Here is a 20,899-nt window from a genome sequence, read left to right as displayed (position 1 = left end):
ATCTATGTGACTTCGGAGGCAATTTCTTCAATCTCCCTGTGCCTCAGTTTCCACATTTGCAAAGGGAAGCAAATAACAGCACCTACTTCATGGGGTTGTTATAAGACCTAAATTCTGAATTATGTGTGAATTTCTTGACTGCCTGCTCTAAGTCTTAATAACTGTTGGTGATTATTCTTTATTATTCCGGGGGAAGTCCTTTCTGTTTTCTTGACAGGGGAGCTTCTCGAACTGTCCCCCGGTGTTTTGGTTACTCTGGAGGAGTGTGAACTTTGACAGTGAGGCGTATTTAACTTGGGGGTGGTGTAGGGCACCGAGGATGTTTGCCCCACGAAGGCTTATCTGCCCGCTGTGTGAACCGGCCGGGCTGCCCACAGATGCGTGTCTGTGGACGATGCATGGCAGCCTCACAGGGCCGAATCTTGCAGGACAGGTGCACAAATTTCAGAGGACCTGGGGAAACTCAGCAGATGTGACACTGTCTGGTGACGTGGGCTTTTAAAGGCTCCTGAGCGCAGCTGTTCAAAATTACTGTGTGATAATAGAATGATGGCTGCCATTTCACAACATGATGCTTTGCGTCGGGTCATTGCAAAGCTGTAGATAACTGGAACAGGTAGTTAATGGGGGATTGTGGTCAGAGGCCATTGTGGGGGCTGTTGACTCTGTCTCCAGAGCTCATGTGCTTGTGTATTATTAGACTGCTCGAGACAGAGAGAGGAGGTTTTTCTTAATCAGACACTTCCCATTGCTTTCGTTGACATGGGGGCATTTCCGTCCATTCTAAGTGGGAAACACTCCCCGCCACTCTTACGGCTTGCTGCTGGGACCCCATTGGAATTTGCATACTACTTGGTGATGAAGTAGAAAATGGGAAAGCAGGGTCCCCTTGGCTCACAATTCCATGCACAGGTACACCGATGCCAAGTTAGGGGGTTGTTACTCCCCTTTTAATCAAACATTCTTTCATCTTCCCGGGCTTATGGGAAGGTTGGACCACTACCATTAATCTCATTCTGTGTATTTGTGCAGATTAAAATCGTAAGTGCACACAGCCTGTTTACCGTCACCTGCTATTTCCTGGAAGCAGTGGCCCAGTGATAAAGTCAGGGTATAAAACAGCCTGGGCGCTGGATCCGGGGGGAGAGAGCGCCTGGGACATCCAGCAGGGTAAGTCACCTTTGCCATCTTCTCACCGGCGGTGAAGGAGAGGCCAGGCGATAGCCTTGAACCCCTGAGAGTTGCTCATTGCTCTGGTAATGCTTGATGAGGCTGAAAATGTCTGCATTTATTGCAGATGCTGAGCATCTGGACAGTCGCGCTTTTCCTGCTAGGAGCAGCCAAAGGTGAGACACAGCACGCCTGCCCTCGGGAAGGACTGAAACCCAGCATCTCAGCACTGGCCAGAGAAACCCTTAGACACGACCAGGGCTTCCAGCGACTCTGGACCACACCGCTTCCAGAGAAAGGCGGGTGGGGCTGACACACCGCCAGAGAGAGGGGCCCGTTTGAGGGGGACCCGCTTCACAGTGTCTCCCCAACATCCGGTCTCCATGCCTGGGGCACCCCTAAAGCCAGACTTTTCTCGGAAAAGCATTAAACACCTGCCTGAGTTAACATATAGACTCATCAATGTCCATTATCACGTTAGTCAAATAAATCTATCTGAAGAGCTGGGACGGGACACAGAACTTGGAAGTTTTGATGGTGGTGTCTCTAGGGACTCAATGGGACTGGTCCTGGACCAGAAGGTGGACGCTGAGGGCAAGAAAATATGGATGGTGCAGAGGTGGCTGTGGGCACGGTCGTCAGACTGTCCCCGTGCAGGGGAGTGACAAGGCCCGAGCAGCAGGGATGTCCCAGATCCCCGCTCAGGAGTAAATCCTTGAGCAGGTCATCCTTTCTCTACAGGAAAAGAGATTTGCTATGCTTCGCTCGGCTGCTTTTCGGACTCTGAGCCCTGGGGCGGGACCGTCATCAGGCCCCTGAAAGTCCTGCCCTGGAGCCCCGAGAAGATCGGCACCCGCTTCCTGCTCTACACCAACGAGAACCCGAACACCTTCCAGGTGAGCCCTCCGCGGGCCATCACCGCTGTGACTGGGGGAGAGGCTGTGCCCGCAGACCGAGTTTCTCTTCTCTGTACCGCAAACTCCACACACTGGGCCCCACCCACCCCCGGGCTGCACCCCAGGATTTGGACAGCGTAGCTCTTCAGTAAAACGTTGGCTTGAATGAATGAACGGCTCGCATTTGCCAGAGCCTTTAGCTGGTTATGCGGTTCTGGTTTGGGGCAACGAGCTAACCAAAGAACCCTGTGAAAGGTAAGACCCTGAGCCACGATCCAGACCCAGTAGAGGCTGTGATTCCTGACATAGCAAGATGGGGCAGGAGAAGGGAGGTCAGGGTGGGCTTCACGGAAGAGGTGGCTTCTGTGCTAAGTTTGGAAGGCTGTAGCATTGCGATGATTAGGAAAATGGAAGAGCGAGGCAGTGAGGCAGTCCTGAGTGGCTGGGCTACACAAACACGCAACCTCTGCATTTGTCACAGAATCTCCTTCTGTCTGATCCATCAACGATCGAGGCATCGAATTTTCAAACAGACAGGAAGACCCGGTTCATCATCCACGGCTACATAGACAAGGGCGATGAGAGCTGGGTGCTGGACATGTGCAAGGTAGGGGCAGGCTGCCACCCCTGTGGCTGCCCTGCCGGCCGCTGCCACTGCGCCCGCTAATGTTCCCGCCTCCCTTTGAGGCAAGTGCAGCAAATGAGCTCCAAATGCAATTAAATGCCTCCCTTTGCAAAAGTAAAAATCCCTCTCCACGTTTCTGGACTGTGTCTGTAGCCTGAAACAATGACATTTGCTAAGTGAGCAAACATTTCCTCATTTCTGGTTAAATCCAGGTTAAGTATTGCCTGCTTTCATTTTCAGTGTGGGGACTTGGTATTCCTGCATAGGAGGAATTGTGTTCTTTTTGTTCAAATCTTGCCCTCATTCCCGAGGGTCAGAGATGTTTAAAATGACCATTTATGTAAGAATGGAGAACCAAGATCGCCTGGATGACTAAAAAGGCAGCACAGACCATGCAGAATTGTGTGTAATATAGCACCTGTTGGTCAGAAGAATGGACAACAGATGAACACACGCATGTTCACATATATACGCATGCAAACACAGACACACGTGCACACATGTGCACAGGAACACACATAAATACATGCAGAATATACCACTCTCCTTTCTTCCCATATATACACTGGTTCAATCCATTTTTCTGACACCAAAGAATTGACCCCGGCACACACATTAATAACTCTGACCGTAATGTCAACAGGAAAAGTTACAAACCCAGACAGTTAAAGGCATTCTGTGGGTGGCCTTGGTTTACCAGGCATTTAACTCTTGGCACCCTGAGGAAACACCTCTTGGTATCCCTGCATGATCACACATATTAGTGTCATACACGTGGATTTCACATTAGTCGTACCATTTTCAATTCAAGCTGCCTGTGTGGACGGCCTGGAGGAATTTCTAAGGATACACTAGTTTCTTCAACATCCAGGAAGAAGTTTTCCTTTCGGAAGCCTTCGATCTCCTTTAAATCAGCGCAGTTCTATTTTTCAAATATCCGCAGTGCGTTTTTTTCTCCATGAAATTCTAGCTTTCCTTGACTCTAAAAAGAGAAATGCTTTTCTCTACCTTAAAGCTCTGCTGCTGCCCGGCCTGCAGGGCTGAAGGCAAGCCCCACCACCGGCCGCAGCATTGCCAAGGGGCTGAAGTGACCCCTAGATCAAATCCACAAGGTCACTTAGACGCTGGGCCCCGGAGGTTGCACTTGAGGCTGTTTCTTTTCAAAATGGGGCTCCTGTCATGATGTAATTGTTTCCCCAAGTAATCAACCTTATTTGGTCGGAGGAAACCAGAGAGTGGCCAGTGTTTAGGTCATCTCCCCACTAGGAAGGGCGTCTGTCTGTTGGCATTCCATCACTGACCACAGGGGTCCCTAACGTCTCGTGACCATTTCTGAGCCCGGCTGGGTGTGCTTCCACGCGCCCCGTGGTGACACCTGGTGTCTTTCCAACACCAGAACATGTTCGAGGTGGAGGAAGTGAACTGCATCTGCGTGGACTGGAAAAAAGGCTCCCAGACCACCTACACGCAGGCCGCCAACAACGTGCGCGTGGTGGGCGCCCAGGTGGCCCAGATGCTCAGCCTGCTCTCGGTGAGTGGCCGGGCGCTGCCGAGGAGGAGGGCAGGGCCCCGCTCTGGCTCCCTGTCGCGTGGTGGGCGCCCAGGTGGCCCAGATGCTCAGCCTGCTCTCGGTGAGTGGCCGGGCGCTGCCGAGGAGGAGGGCAGGGCCCCGCTCTGGCTCCCTGGCTCTCTGTCGGGTGGAGATACCTCTGCGATTACTTATTTAAAGATTTACATCATTAAAGGAGAATGACTTCTGGAACTCTGAAACTGCCTTAGTAATGGCACAGCAGTGGAAGAAAAAAAGCAGTAAGAGGTAACACTTAGGAGCTAGGGTCTTTTATTATCGTCTTCGATTGACAGGTGAGAAAACTGAGGCCCAGAAAGCTTAACTAGTTTGCCTCCCCCCCAAAAAAAAATGATACAGCAGGTGATATAAGAGCTGTCTTTCGGGCCCCAAAGCATCTAGGTCCACAGGTCCCCACTGTACCAGGAGGGCTCTGTTTGGGGGAGACACATAGCGCTCCCGGGAAAGTCAGTGGAGCCAAAGGACAGTGTGCACAGCTGCAAGTACCAACTCCACTGGCCTGTGGTTGGGTCCTGTCGATGTTCTGCACATCAATCCAGTTATCTCTTCCTGCCTTGGTCTTCCTTTGGGCTAATTCTTTAAGTCTCTGATTTTTTTCAGTTAAGTCACTAATTTTTGGTGACTGTTTTCTCCACCAGATAAAGGTCTCAATTGTTACTGTCTTATAGTTACAGGGTGTATAAAAGAATCAATTGGTTCGAACTACTTCTGCACCCCTGCAGAGATCCGAGCCCAGGGTGTTTGTGCTAGAGGCACTGTAGGCCAATAAAGGAGTGCATGTGGGCAACATCGGCGAGACCAATGTGGGCAAACACCCCATATGTCTATGTTATTTGTTTGTTCATCCAGTATTTGGGGGGCGCAGTGTCAGGAGCTTTGCTAGGAGAATGGGCGAGGCGCCCAGGGCTTGGAGGAGCTTACGGGGAAGACTTACAACACAGTGTGGTCAGGGTTCTGGCAGGGAGGGTGCAGCGCTTTATGGAACCCTGCGGGTGGGTGGGCGGAGCCCGATGGGGCGGGGTGGGGCTGATGTGAGTTGTGTTGATGTGATTGGGGAGATCAACAACCACAGAAAGACGATTCCACACCAGGCCCAGACATCAGAGAAGATGACATACGTACTTCAGGGCCTCAGAGATCCACAGAGGGCTTGCTCCAGAGGAGTCCAGAAAAATGCATGTTAAGTCAGGAAAGCTCTGAGGCCCTGGTAATAACTTGGATTTGATTCTAAGGGGAGTGGGAGCCACAGAAGGCTTCAGCAGAGGAGTGACAGTATCCGGTTTGCACATCACAAAAGCCACAACACAGCAATGTCTTAAAAATACCGTCTTCCCTGTCCAGACAAACTACAACTACCCACTTTCCCAAGTTCAACTCATCGGCCACAGCCTGGGCGCCCACGTGGCTGGGGAGGCAGGAAGCAGGACTCCAGGCCTGGGCAGAATTACAGGTAAGACCCAACAGGTAGGGTGCTGGGTTTTGTCCTCAGTAACCGCACAACCTGGTACAAGACTGCAGCCCAGCTCAGAACCGGCCAGAAGGGGACTGTCCCCCCGTGGCCATGGCAGAGGTGGTTAGAGCCTGCACAGAGCATTTCAGAAAGCCCCCAAGAAGCTCATCGAAGTGGCAGGGGGTCGTGGCTTTATTCTTCTTTGCTTCCTTTTGTCTCCCCCATCTCTGTTCCTGTCCTTTCTCTCTAGATCCGAGGTTTCTGATGGTGTGAGTTGCTCAGCAGGACTGGGCTCCCAGAACAATGCAGAGCAAGGCTGGTCTGAACATGAGCAAGAAAGGATCCCTAATTGTCATTCTTTGTACCCCTGTTCTGTGAAATTAAGAGCAGAATAGAATGTGGAAAGTATGCTTTTTGTTGTCTCTGCTGGTAGAAGGGACCCAAACACCATCATGGCCAAAAGCATCCTTTTAGCCCCAGAAAAGCCTTTACATTGCAACAATAGCAACAAAATACAGCTTTATAATATAATAATAATAATAACATTAACATAATGCTAATATGATTGTTACAGGAAGCATTGTTTCAGTGCCTAGTTATCCTAGATACTACACCAAGTGTTTTACATTTTCTCATTCTAAGGAATCAAAGGAACAGGCTCAAGGAAATGAGGAGCTTGTTCAAGGTCACATAACTCATTAGTGGTGGAACTGAGACTCAGACCCACTTCTGTTGTCATTCGGCTCAAACAAGTCTCTGCGTTCATAGGAACTCTCCCTTTTATGTTCAGCGACAATTATATTCATGCCTTTCTGGCTGCTCTGACCAAACCTTCAAAAACCTATTGGCAAATCCAAGAGCCCTTCCAAAAAAGGAAATATAGTCAGGAGGAAAGAATAATAGTTAATATTTTATTTATACACCCACGATGATGTGCCAGGCACTGTGCTAAATGCTACATGCATTTATTCATTTAATCTTATAACACCCGTATACAATAGATGCCTTATTACCCCCATTTTATAAACAGGGATCTGAGGCACAATGAAAGTGGAGTGATTCACCCACATCGTGCTATTTGCCTCAGAAGTGGCTCAGTGGGGACTCGGAGTCAGGCAGCCAGCCCCAGAATCCTGTCCTTATCTCCCGTGCCATACTGCTCTGGCCCTTTCTCTTCAAATTTGGGGAGCGAAAAAGGATGTTGAAGAAGAAAGATACATTAAGTAAATGAGAGCATCTGGTGTGGGAAAAAATCCTAGCCCCTAAAAATATCTAAATTTCTTTGTTCATCAGCCTTTCCTTTATTCATGCCACCTAGAGCCCCGTTGTCACGAGCAACATTGAGACCCTATGTCCCCACATTCAATACATAGTGCTGGGCACCGCCAGGTTATGGCACCCCTTTAGTTAGACAGTTAGGCAACTGTACACTTCCAGCCTGCTGACACCCACAGCTAAGCTGTGGTCTGCAGCACCGGCCATTTCTTTCAGGGCTGGATCCCATGGAGGCGAGTTTCCAGGGGACTCCTGAAGAAGTTCGGCTTGATCCCTCTGACGCCGACTTTGTGGATGTGATTCACACAGACGCGGCTCCTCTGATCCCATCCATGGGTGAGGCCAGGGAGGCGCCAGCCTTGAGCACGCGCACCGGGGTTTCTCACCCAGGAGAGCCCTGAACTACAGAGAGCGCATTGTCGTTCCCAACATTGCAGGCTTTGGAATGAACCAACTGGTGGGTCACCTTGACTTCTTCCCCAATGGAGGAGAAGAGATGCCGGGTTGCAAGAAGAACATCCTGTCCCAGATCGTGGACCTAGACGGCATCTGGTCAGGTAAGGCCAGAGCTCTGGTCGGGTAAAGCCAGATGGAGTGGGGCATCACCTTCTTGGGGTGAGCAGCATCTTTCCCATAGCAAATCTTAAACAAACAAAAAGCCCCTACTCTTTAAAAATATACAAAACCCCCTGTTAGACCTTATTTCTGAAAACTATAGCTATATATCATTTGTTATAGCTAAGCTCTACTGCTTTTTGTACTTTCTTAAAACATCGTTGTGGGTAATCTGGAGTGTACAAGCAACAGAGAATTACAAAACCATCACTTGAAGCTATAACTCCCACAATAAATTGGTAGATTCACATAACAAGGTAAGGTAAAACCATAAAAGTCAACATCCTGACGCTACGAGAATTTGCCAGTTTCTCCCTTGGGAGTCAGTGACATGCTTCAGACTTATGCAACTGGCTTCATTTCAGTTGCCAAAATGAGACTATTCCCAGTCATTTCTAGAGCAAAGGCACTGGCACAGTGAGAGTCACCATTCCTCAATGCTGGGTCAAGAATGAGAAGCAGTCACGTATAGGGGAGGTTAGAGTGGAGATTGTGCTGTCCGAGGCGGTTAGTCTTTACCGTGGATCAAGTGCCCCTAGGATCAAGGGCAGCCTTCAGACACAGCTCTGACTCTGTATTTAATAAAGTTAAAAGTACAGTGGGTAAGTGAAATTTTCAGCCAGACTCACCATTTGGCACCCACAGGTCTGACCAAATCTAATGAGTAAAGATTTTTGTTGAATTCAATCAAAATGACTTGACAAATATGGATGCTATCGAAGCAAATATTAAGACCAAGACTTACATGTTGGTGTTCTGAGGGTCTGCATGGGCAGGGTAGCCTAAACTCTCCATCAGTAGTGGCCAAGCAAGTTCAGCCCAGGCCTGTAAGGCGTGGATCTTGCCAGAGTTACGGAAGACTATAAGGAGTGAGATGCTCAGATAAAGCCACCTAAAGCTACTCAACCATCCTTTTTATTTGCAGGAAAGTGTTGTCACCCTGGGTTTTTTTGTGTCTAGGAGGTCAATGTCGCATCTGGTTTGTGTCTTCAATGACCTCCAGCTTGGTAACTGGGACACAGGATGGCAGAGGATAGAGGCGTGGACTCACACACCAGATGGGCTTGGGTTCAATTCCCAGCTCTGCCATTTAGTATCTGTAACCTGAAATCTGAGTCTGTAACCTCTAGCTCTTTCTGTAATCACGAACGGTATGATATCCACCTTGTAGGAAAGAAAGGTGAGGATGTCATGGAAATACACAAACAGTTCTCAGAACATTGCCCAACACACAGAAAGCACCCTCTATAGGTTAACTGCATTAATGTGACTGGAATTTGGACTTACTTCACCTTTCTGAAAATACAATCCCACTTTCCCACTTTGGAACCTTCCCATTGGGAGAGGCAGAGAGGTTGCCACAGCTCCCTGACCACCTGCACAGATTTCTTCACTTGTTTCCCCAGGAACCAAAGACTTTGTGGCTTGCAATCACCTAAGAAGCTACAAGTATTACTCCGCCAGCATCCTCAATCCTGATGGGTTCACTGGATACCCCTGTGCTTCCTACAAGGACTTTAAGTCCGTAAGCTACTGTCCTACTGTGGGATTGTGGTCCCCCTGAGTGTGGAATTTGTGGTACCTGCTCACCTGTTTCCAACCAGCCCCTACTTGTTATGCATTGTCCCTCGGAGTTCTTGGTCCTGCGGAGTGGAGGAAAACTAAACTTTAGGCAGGCAGTGGCTAGAATTCTAGCTGAGTCATGTGGGCATGGGAGACGCGGGGAAATCAGAGTCAAGAGCAGTCGGCTCAGTGATCTAGAAAAGTTTCCGACCGGAGGCAACGTGTGAATCTAGCTTATGAAATTGTCATGTTTCCAAGGAAGAGAAGGGGTGCAGGTGCCTGGCGGGGGCAGAGCAAGAATAGAAGAATCTCTGAGAGATGACCTCATGCGCCAGAGAGGAGTGGATGCTGGGTTCACATGCCAGGCTGCCTCTGTAGCCCGGCAACATGGGGAGGAGGGGTGGCATTCTGGAGCCTGCATGTTCTGGCTCATGAGAGCCTTTTCCCAAGTCCGCGTTCGGTGACATCACGTCGGTAGCCTGAAAATGGCCACCGTCATAGTATTTACACCATGGAAATCAGTAAACACTACAATCGGGGGAGTTGGCTGCTCATCAATCACTGGCACATCACTAAAGGGGAGGTGTAATTGATCTAACCTGGGCCCCGGTATTTTCTTAAATATAGGAATCCATATTTTCTAAAGCTCCCAAGCCATTTGAATGTGATGTGTACCGGGCTTGGGAAGGTAATTTGAAGAACATCTGTTCCAATCCCCTTCCAGTTACAAATGAGAGAGCTCAGACTGCAGGAAATTTGCTCCCCCGGATGTATGGATCTTACAAAGACAAATTCACTTCTTACAGCCTGATCTATCTCTTTCCATTAGAACAAGTGCTTCCCCTGTCCAGACGAAGGGTGCCCGCAGATGGGCCACTATGCGGACAAATTCGCCGGCCGGGCCAGTGGACAGCAGCAGTTCTTCCTGAACACAGGCGACTCCAACAGTTTCCCCCGTAAGCTGCACTTAGACTCTCCCTTCTGGGTAAAGAAAGTGTAATTTCTGGTATCAATGAAGGGCTTGTACCTGACCCTTTTTTTTATCATCGTCAGAAAAGGACACGTCCAGCCAAATTGTCCCATTTACGGGTCAGCTGGGATTTAGAAGGAGTCTGCATTTGTTCCACATTATTCTTATAGCAGGAAATGGGTAGAAACCAATAGTATCACTTAATGGGATAATAGAAATTTACATGTCTCTGTGGCCATCTGCCCTGAATTTTTATTGCTCCACAGTTCATGGTCCCTTTTTATTCTTATTTTTTTAAATTAAATTTATTGGGGGTGACATTGGTTAATAAGATTTTATAGGTTCCAGGTGTACAAGTGAACAGTTCTATGATATGTCATCTGCATATTGCATCGTGTGCCCACCCTCCCACGTCAAATCTTCTCCCATCACCATCTATCTGACCCCTTTGTCCCTATGATGGTGTCACATCACATGTACCTGCTTTTCTAGTCATTCAGCAAACATTTATTTGGTGCCAGCTCTTTCCTGGGCTGGGCCCCGTAAGAAGCCCAACTCTACTCTCCCCCTTCCCCTCCCCTCCCTCACCCACGTGCCCCTGGTGCCCAGGGGCTGCCCCTCTGGTGGAGGGCGGGCAGGAATCAGGAAGGGGTGACTTCTCTCAAAAACCTACCGGCTGGACTAAGTCATAGGGTAAAATAGGGCATGTTTGGGTCACTTTGTAGCCACCCTGCCCATAATGGTCCCCTAAGATGTTTCACTGTAAAAAAACAACAACTATATGAATACATGAATATAATACAAGCCTTATATAGTCAAGTTAGGTTTATTCATACATAATTTTTATACTGTGAAATTCACCCATTTTAGTGGATAAGTTCTATGAGTTTTGACAAATGAATAATCATATAACCACCTCCACAATCAAGATATAGAAATTTTCATCACTCTATAATTTTTTTAAGACATTGCTTAATCAATCCTTCTACAGAGATAATGATGCATGAAATACTTGCCCACATTTTAGCAACAAACTACACATTCAAAAATCATATATTAATTCCTTAACCAACATTCGCTTATGGAGCACAGGCTATGCTAGGCGCCGGGGAGCAGGGTACAAGCGCACTGTGCGTGCAGTTTACAATACAGCAGAGAAGACAGAAACCGAGCCAGCAGCTAGAGGTGGATTGGGCTTGGTGGGCTGCTACTACGGCACTGTGGCCAGAGGACCTGGCCCTGACCAGAGGGAGGGACAAGGACGACATGTCTGAGGATGTGAAGAATGGGTAGGAAGTAAGCAAAGGATGTGTGTGTGTGTGTGTGTGTGTTTATACATACATCTGTGTATACAAAGATGCATGATGTGTGTGTACATATGCGTGTATGCATGTGTATGTGTGTGCTCATGGGCACTGAGACAGCACTCCAGGTATTAATCTGGGTGACAGCAGAGCCCCACTCTATGCTGGACACTGCCGGTCCTGGGGATGCAGAGATAAGACAGACCCTGCCCACGAGGGGCTCACAGGACCGCTCTCCTGAGCTAGAGTTCCAGATGCGGAGACCAGCATTCTTTCTCTTTTCACCTTAACTCGAGGTACCGTCATTCCACAACGGAACTGTCCCAAAGAACGTCCCGCAATGATAGAAACGTCTGTGTTGTCCGATACAGTCAGTACTCACGAACTCCGAATGGCAATTTCACGCTCCCAACGTGGCTAGTGAAACTGCAGAACTGAAATTTTAATTGTATTCAATTTGGATTTAAATTGAAGCAGCCCCATGTGGCTCGCGGCCCCTTTACAGGACAGGGCAGATCTGGAGGGGGCCCTGTTAGATATGTGTTTCCCCTCGTGTCCTAGTGTGAGTTGTAGATGAACATGTAGAACATCTCACACTTTGATGCCCCAATGCAAGGGACAGGGACAGGAACCTCAGGTGTGGGTGAAGTATTTTGTGCAGGAATAAACGAACTGTCTCCCGCCCCCTCTGCAGGCTGGAGATATGGGGTTTCCGTCACACTGTCTGGGAGACTCATCACTGGTGAGGTCAAAGTCGCTTTGTTTGGAGATAAGGGAAACACTCGCCAATATGACGTCTTCAGGTACAGTTTCTTAGTTTTGCGCCACATCTCATTTGATGACGTACACGGTTTTTAGATCCATGCACTTAAATGCTAGTCATCTGTTTATCTATCAGTGGATTTTCAATTCTTTCCCTTATGTGCTAAAGTGAATTTCAGACTTCTGCTGACTGTTTTCCTTTTCTCTAATATAAATCCAGGGGCTTAGTTCTTTCTTACTCAATAGATTTGGTTTTTAAAAATTAAATCTAATTATTATCCCAGATAGCATGTTTTCTAACTTGCATAGTGACGTGTGACCAGGCGGATAACTTGTTACTAGATAAATAAGTCTTCCAGAAAACCATAATATGAAGGAATTATATAATTTTCTATAAGAAAGTTCTAAAGAGAAATTAACATAACTTTAAGTAACCAATCTTTAAATAATAGTTTGATTTCTGGCTTTTCCATTTCTCCAACCTTTATTTGGGAATTAATTTGGAAAAAAATAGTCTCATTAATTCAGGATAGAAAAGCGGCGTGACATTATACGGTCATTGGAAGTTGTTTCTATGAATGAAAATGTTCTTATTTCTGTTTCAAGGGGCGTCATCACGCCAGGTTCTACCCATTCCACTGAGTTTGATGCAGACCTGGACATTGGGACAATTCAGAAAGTCAAGTTCCTGTGGAATAACCACGTGATAAACCCCACTTTCCCCAAAGTGGGTGCTTCCAAGATCACAGTGCAGAAAGGAGAGGAGAGGGCAGTGTATGTATCTCTGCTGGCTCGTGCCTAAGGGGGGTTGCAAAACTTCCTGTTTGTGAGGAAAACTCACCCCAGAATTTCAAGTTACAGTTCAGCCAGAAAAGCCAAGAAAATCTCCCATCTGGGGCTCTTTCTTGCCAGGCCAACAAATAGCTGACAGGGAGCCCCAAATAGTTGTGCGGGGTACAGTTTACTGAGTATTCTAAGCACTATCCCTGGGGGTACAGAGGGTATGATCCCTTCCCATCTCCAGCCTGCACGGGGCTCCCACCGCCTCCTCCATCTCCCCACCCCCATTTGTCACTGTTGTGTTCTAGCTGAGAGGGACTTCCTGCTGTGCTGACCACCTGGCTGACCCCTCTGTCCTCCCTGGCTCACGGGGATAATTTGGGGAGTAAAAGAGCTGAGTCAATCAAATTATTCAAACAATTTTGCTGTTATAAAAACAGCCAGTAGCCTTACCAGGTGGTGGCGCAGTGGATAGAGTGTCGGACTGGGACACAGAGGGCCCAGGTTTGAGACCCCAAGGCTGCTGGCTTGAGTGCGGGCTCATTTGGTTTGAGCAAAAGCTCACCAGCTTAAGCTCAAGGTCGCTGGCTTGAGTAAGGGGTCACTCAGTCTGCTGTGGAGCCCCGGTCAGGGCACATATGAGAAAGTAATCAGTGAACAACTAAGGTGCTGCAATGAAGAATTGATACTTCTCATCTCTCTCCCTTCCTGTCTGTCTGTCTCTATCTGCCCCTCTCTCTCACTTTCTGTCACAAAAACAAACAAAAAACAGCCAGTAAGTAAACATTTTTTAAAAATCGTCCGCATTAAGAGGTTTTAAAAACCATTTTGTTCCAACCTTTATTCAGAACCCCCTCAGATCATTTTAGTCTCCTCATCGGGGTTTCAGGTCCTACTGAGGAACGGGCTGACAGGCTCCCTGCAGGGACAAGATATTAGGAGAAATGGGGCTCTCCCACCCTTATCCACTCCTTCCTTCCTCGAGTGCTGGGGAGGAGGCAAAAGGCTGGAGTTGGCGGTCATGGAGGGCAGGGGGCCACCAGGCACCTCTGGGCTGAGGGATATCGGGACAGCAGGGACTAGGGACAGAGGACTCAGTGTGTGGGGGGCAGGGGAGGACAGCCTGCTCCCGGCGGGACTCAGCAAGGCGCAGAGAACCGGGGACACGACTGGAGGTCAGAGTTACATTTTCAAGGAAAGGCAAATGCAATGCAGAGGGCACAGTGTTGAAGGCCAGGGGAGAGAGAAAAAACTGGACAAAGCTTCGAGGTTCAAAGACAGTGAGTGAGGCCCCAGACAAGCCCATGGTCCTTGGAAGACCCGTAATGACAACCACTTAGGTCTGCGTTGTCACTATTACTTGTAAAGGTTTTTTTAGATTTACTGTCGTGAGCTGTTGCGTTACTGACATGGGATTCTCAACAATCATGGGAGGGAGCAGTGTTCTCTTCTATAAATATGAAGAGCAGTTGGTCAAAGCGACAACCCTAATGCTTCCCTCCATGCTTCTGAATTGGAAATCAGCGAATTCCTCTGCTAACAACTCCAGTCACCAAGTAAGGCCGTGCGACACTCACGAGGGTTCATTTCTCTCCACAGGCACAGCTTCTGCAGCACGGACACCGTGAGAGAGGACGTGCTGCTCACTCTCACGCCCTGTTAAACGCCAGGCACAATTTGACATCACTGTGTTCACATGAATAAAACCCGCTGATGCATCTATCTACTCACAGTCTGTCTCTGACGTCAGCTGCCCCCTGCAGGCGCTTTTGGGAACTGAACATTTTGAAATGTCCAAATGTCCGGAGCTTTCCCATATTCTGTATTTGGGTTTCTTGCCGCTGACTTCTGATCACACACTCTTTTGTTCCCCCAACTTCCTTGGCCCTCACTGTTTCCTCCCCAGCTGAGGGGCTGGCAACTAACGGCGGGACTAGAGGGTGGGTGTTCGGGCCTCAGCAGAGCCTCCCATCGCAGAGGTGAGGAAACTGAGGCTCAGATTGGCAGGTTTGCCTTTCAGGCACACAGGGTGAATCAGTGTCCCGTCAGGACTGAGGGTCGGGCCCCTAGCTCCAACGCCAGGGCTCCTTCCTGATTCTGCCATCACCTTGAAGGATCTCGGAAAGACCGTGCTATGTATGATGTGGCTTCCATGTGGCGGTGAACGCTGTGGTGATGGGACCACGTGGTGGCCCGGCTCTGGGTGAGGTAGAGGGTGCTGCAGCATCTGGAGACTGTGGTGGGCACATCTGCAGAGAGTGGACGGACGGTTCCCAGCCCCCGCTCACCGCGAGCCGGGGCTGCCTCAGGGTCCTCTCTGTGCCAGCCCAGCAGGCGATATCCAGGACAGAGCAGGCACTGAGGAAGAATCGTTTCTAAGGGAAAGGGAGACATTTCTGTCCCTCTGTGGTCTGAGCCACCGAGGGGCCCTCAGCCAGTCAGACCTCACCGTGGGCCCCACCCGTACAGGTGTCTTTCAACTGGGAGGGGACAGTGTTCTTTAAGGTGGCCCCGTCTGTCCCATGATCGTCCCTGGGGGACTGTGCAGGACTGGAAAGATCGCCCCCTCCTCAAAGGTCTCCCCTCTTGGCCACCAGGCCCCCACCCCACAGGCAGTTCCAGGGCCCCCGCCTCTGGGCCCCACCCTGTCAGCCGGACATGCCTCTTGACCATGTCAGCTGTTTACTAAGCGTCAAACTTGAGTGCGAGCTACAGATTGCTCCTGAACACAGATGTTATCAGGATCAAAGGAGTGACTATAATAAGAGCCTCACGTGACAGGCATGAATGAGGTGAGCCTTCGTGAACAGAGGTAATAACAAGAGGAGGGGGCACAGGGCAGGAGTGAGCAGAGCCCAGGGCAGAGGCCCCTTGGTCACAGCTCTGCCCGGCACTGGCCGTGAACCCACACCCTGGGCAAGGCAGCACCATGTTGGCAGAAGAGCTCAGTGGAATGTAGATTTGCCAGCACTGCCAAACACCAGCCCAGTGCTGGCTCTGGAGTGAGCGGAGAGGAGGAGCTCCCGCTGTCACAGCAGGAGAGAGCCCAGCCAGGAACGAGCTGGCCATGCTGCCTGGCCAGTGCAGACAGCAAAGTACGTCCCAGGTCAGGGCGGCCCAGCAAAGGAGAAAGATGGAGAAGGCTCTGCGAAGCATTGGTTCTTGGCCAAGACTTGCAAGGAGACTGCAGGCTGGGAGGGCATCTATGTGGAGGAGGCCCCGTAGGCGTGCAGGCCGGAGGAGAGAGGGCTGTGCAGGACCACAGTGGACAAGACTGCAGGCTGGGAGGGCATCTGTGCCGAGGAGGCCCCGTAGGCGTGCAGGCCGGAGGAGAGAGGGCTGTGCAGGACCACAGTGGACAAGACTGCAGGCTGGGAGGGCATCTATGTGGAGGAGGCCCCTGCAGGCGTGCAGGCCGGAGGAGAGAGGGCTGTGCAGGACCACAGTGGAGGGGGCAGAACTAGTTGGCCACAGGGAGAGAGCCCCTCTCCCCAGTTGAGTACAGCCTGTCCCACCGACTCCCCAGACTGTCAGCCATGGCCCATGGCTTGGGGAAATGATTTTAAAAAAAAGAGGAAACTGAGAGGAGTGCGCAGCACAGAGGAAGGAAGCCCCAAGGCTGTGTGCCACACCACAGCACTCAGTGAAGCGCTGCCCTGGGCCTTGCAACCTGGGTGACCTGGCTTTTGACTACATATGGTACAGGGGTGGCCATATGCTCTAGGGCAGGGGAGGGGCCCATGGAGTCGGAGCTGGCATGGGCGGGGCCAGGCTCTGCTCCCTCCTCCCAACACGACCCTTCACTCCAATGAGTCCCGCTATCAGCTGTGCAGCTGGAGCAGCGGCCAGGGAGACAGAGAACAGCAGCTTCCAAGATCACTGCCTGGGCCTCGGCTGCTTACCGGCGTGGCCGTGGAGCCCCACTCCCGACACCACTGGAGAGGCCACTCTCGGCCCCAAACGTCCCCGACCCTCACATGTCACCCTAGGAGGTGGGGAGCTGGGGCTCTCTGCGGTCACTCAGGGGTACACCTGCAGTGTCTATGTGGCTTTAGCCAAATCTGGTCAAATTTCCGGATTTCAGAGGCTACATGGGGCCAGTTTGATTGGGCTTTGTTTTTGTTTTGTTTTTAAATAACAAAGGTGGCACATTATTTAGAATACACAGGGATACAGCCTTTGGAGCAAAGAAAATATGCCATATTCATATTCAGTTTTTTAACATAAAGCTCAGAGGGACATTCAGTTTCATTGAAAGCAATATAAAAAGGCTCCGAGCTGGCCATCAGGATACTGGTCAACCCAGGGACCTTGGGCAAGGGGTTGCCACCTCTCTGGGCCTCAGCTTGCTCATTTGTGGAATGGGCACAACAGCCCAGCCTGGTATTGTTGTCTTGAGGCTCTGACAAAGGAATCAACAGCACAGTAGGAACAGAAGGCTCTATCCTGAAGCCAGTCCACTGAAAGGGGTGTGAGGCAACCTCAGGAGTGTGGCCACAGGCTGGCCCCACACCCAAAGCTACAAGAAGGCTGCAGGAACGCAGAACGTTGGGTCCCTGGGCTCAAAGTCGTGCAGGTTAAGGTGGGCTTAGTGCCCACCCAACCCAGGACCTGCAAGCTCACCGCAAGGTGCGTGAGGCTGGCCCTGCCCTCTGGGACAATGCTCAGTGGCTATCAGAAGCAAGTGCCATCCTGGCTGAATCACCTGGAGTTTAAAGGGGAAAAGAAAAAGAAAAAGGGGGCGGGAGCAACCCCAGGCCCTGCCCTGACCCATTGAAGAACAATGCAGGGCACAGGGCTTTTTAAAGAGCCCTCCGGTGATTCCCACGGGGAGCCCTGCTGTGATAGTAGCTCATGATCCTCCAACACAAGTCCAGTTCCCTGGGCTCCGCATGGATACTTCCCTGAGAATTAATTTCGTGTTTTCGTTTTAATGACACTGCACATTTTCACGAAGGATAAAGATCGTTTCTCTTTGCCCTGGTCACTTGCCGAGCCTGTCCCAGGGGCGGTGAGGCTGTTCACCATCAGCGGCTTCCCTGCGTTCACTCAGGTCCGAGACACCGTGGAGAGCAGGATCTGCGACTGAGCCTGTGGAAGTCACGTCCAGGATCTGGGACTGAGACTGTGGAAGTCACGTCCAGGATCTGGGACTGAGCCTGTGGAAGTCACGTCCAGGATCTGGGACTGAGCCTGTGGAAGTCACGTCCAGTGTCACAGGCTTTGGGAGCAGAGTGTTGGCTCTGGGACCTGCAATGGGGGAGCAAATGTGGAGAAGAGGGACGGAGGGGGACAGAGCCTGGTGCATGGGGGGCACCCGGGAGGGCGACCTCAGGGGCAAGTCCCAGGGGAGGATGGACAGGTGGCCGACTCCCTGGCAGGGGGGACCACAGGTACAGAGGCTCAGAGGAGAGAAAGGGCAGGATCGCTCCAGAACAGTGAGTCCTCGGTGAGGGGATGTCAGGTCGGGGAGTGGCAGGAATGAATGGGGCAGAGGCCACACGGTGGCCTCGTTAGTCAGCTCAGGCCGTCATCACCAAGCGTCACTGACGGGATGACTCAGGCAATAAAAATGTATTCTCTGACAGTTCTGGAGGCTGCGAAGTCCAAGACTGAGGGCGAGCAGGCCTGGACCCTCCCGAGGCGGTGAGGAGGCCCCGGTTCACGCCTCTCTCCTTTCGGGGGTTGCTGCAATCTTGGCCCCTTCTTGGGTTGGGGAAGCATCACCCAGCTCTCTGCCTTCCCGTTCACGGGGCCTTCTCCCCGTGTGCGTGTCTCTGCATCCAAATGTCCCTTTTTTATAAGGACACCAGTCATATTGGATTAGGACCTACACTTAGGACTTCATTTTTCCTGTATAAAGATCCTATCTCCAAATAAGGTCATATCCTGAGGTTCAGGGTGGTTGGAACTCCGAACATAGCTTTCTGGACAGAACATAATTCAACCTGTAACAGTGAGCAACTTTGTATGCCTGGTTTAGGAGCTTGGATTCCACCTAAATCTGGACCCCTGTCTACCCAATACCCCTAAGTTATTCTCTTTAGATAAAGCCCAACGCTGTGGCCAGGGCTCGAGCCCTCCTCCCTGTACTCTTTCTTCAGTGGCAGTTATGCATTTACAGTGTGTCCGTAAAGTCATGGTGCACTTTTGACCGGTCACAGGAAAGCAACAAAAGACAATAGTAATGTGAAATCTGCACCAAATAAAAGGAAAACTCTCCCAGTTTCATACCTATTCAGTGCAGTTCGATGTGGGCTCCATTTGTTGCCGCAATTTGTACCCCATAAAACAGAGACGTTTCTTTAACACCTTATGAACTGTAGTCTTGCTTAGGTGTAATTGTCGAGCACATGCTCGCACAGATTTTTTTAGGGCTCATTAGGTAGCTATCCCGTATAGCCTCTACAGACTCGTCACTGACTGATGGCCTACCAGAACGGGGTTTCTCCACCAAACTGCCAGTTTCCTTCAACTGCTTATCCCACCGAGTAATGTTATTCCTATGTGGTGCCGCTTCGTTATAAATGCACCGATATTCACGTTGCACTTTGGTCACGGATTCGAATTTAGCGAGCCACAGAACACACTGAACTCTCCTCTGTACCGTCCACATCTCGACTGGCATGGCCGTGGGCTGGTCCACTATACACACGGTGTTATGTCATCATCTGCACATGCGCACATGCTGCCACATCATCCTACAGAAACTGGGAGGGTTTTCCTTCTATTTGGTGCAGGTTTCACATTTCTATCATCTTTTGTTGCTTTCCTGTGACCGGTCAAAAGTGCACCATGACTTTACGGACACACTGTATTTGTAGGCAATCAGTGTCTGTGCCCCGTGGGACCATCAGCCACGTGGGGCCAGGGAGGGAGGGTGTTCTGCTCACTGTCATACCCTCAGGTTGGAAGAGCATCCTGCACATTGTAGCCCCATAGAAATAGACATGAGTGAGAGGGCAAACACAGGAGGCATGCATCTGAGGGCATCAGGGGGCCGCCCACAGGATTAAGGCTGGAGGAAACTCTGGGGCGGGTGACCTGGAGGGGAGACGCAGTGACCTAGAGCAAGGTGATGCCAGCCTCTCAAGGGCCAGGGCAGGGGACACACGGACAGAGATGTTAAAGGAGAAAAACAAACTGTCAGCAGGCCTCAGGGTGCAGGCGGAGGACCCAAGCTACCTCTCCCCCGGGCAGCTGCTGTGCCACCTGGCCGGGCTTCCCCAGGCCCCGGCCTTGCCCCCTGCCAACATGTGGCAGCGAATGACTTTTCCCACAGGTGCTGACCTTCCCTTTCTTCCCAAGACAGCCCACTGGCAGAATCTCAGAACCGAAGGTCCGCAGACAGGGCAGGGGAGCTGAGCTGGCCCTGCCATAGGAAGGCAAATGGGAGACAGACTGGGGCCCCACGGGTTCACTCTGGGCCACCCTGCAGGACCACTGGGGACTGGGGACTGTGGCAGGGGTGCCAGTACTCCTTGGGGGGGGGCAACTTGGTGCAGGGACAATGTTCTGAAATCAGAAGACTAGATTCCACCCATTTCACAGGCCATCAAACTGAGACTTACAGAAGAGGAGAGCAGCAGCACCCCAGTAGAAGGCGAAGCCCCAAGATCAAGCCCTACTCTTCCTTTGCCCTTAAACTAAGCCCCTTAACCTTTCAGGACCTCGGTTGTCTTGGCTGTAAAACGGAAATAAATGAGGTGCTCTATTCCTTGAGCATGTCACAGCTCTAAGAGCTACGATTGGATCACCGCCATCTCCTCCCAGAATGCCTGTTGACCAACACCACCTAATTCTCTGCTACTGCTCCGCTCCCTCTCGCGGCCCCCACCTGTCCTGACACTACATTCCCCAGATGTGCTTGTTCGGCTTATTTCTCATGATCTTGAGTGATT

The 20,899-nt window shown here is 50.6% G+C and overlaps 2 protein-coding genes across 2 annotated transcripts in view; both read left to right on the top strand.

Annotated features, from left to right (window-relative positions):
• The window catches only part of LOC136384694 (pancreatic lipase-related protein 2-like), a 132,854-nt gene that overhangs the window by 87,465 nt on the left and 24,490 nt on the right, over window positions 1–20,899 (top strand). The window lies entirely within an intron of this gene.
• Window positions 1,075–14,720, top strand: PNLIPRP1 (pancreatic lipase related protein 1). Its single transcript, XM_066355130.1, has 13 exons — window positions 1,075–1,170; window positions 1,298–1,346; window positions 1,912–2,066; window positions 2,548–2,673; window positions 4,088–4,222; window positions 5,621–5,729; window positions 7,221–7,340; window positions 7,442–7,561; window positions 9,026–9,144; window positions 10,012–10,138; window positions 12,151–12,259; window positions 12,825–12,992; window positions 14,598–14,720. The coding sequence occupies exons 2-13, from the start codon at window positions 1,298–1,300 to the stop codon at window positions 14,659–14,661; spliced, it is 1,401 nt and encodes a 466-aa protein (XP_066211227.1). The 5' UTR covers window positions 1,075–1,170; the 3' UTR covers window positions 14,662–14,720.

The sequence above is a fragment of the Saccopteryx leptura genome, chromosome 13, assembly GCF_036850995.1.
Source record: "Saccopteryx leptura isolate mSacLep1 chromosome 13, mSacLep1_pri_phased_curated, whole genome shotgun sequence".
Lineage (NCBI taxonomy): Eukaryota > Metazoa > Chordata > Mammalia > Chiroptera > Emballonuridae > Saccopteryx > Saccopteryx leptura.
The sequence above is the reverse complement of the archived record's forward strand: the minus strand, read 5'-3'. Positions and strand labels throughout refer to the sequence as shown.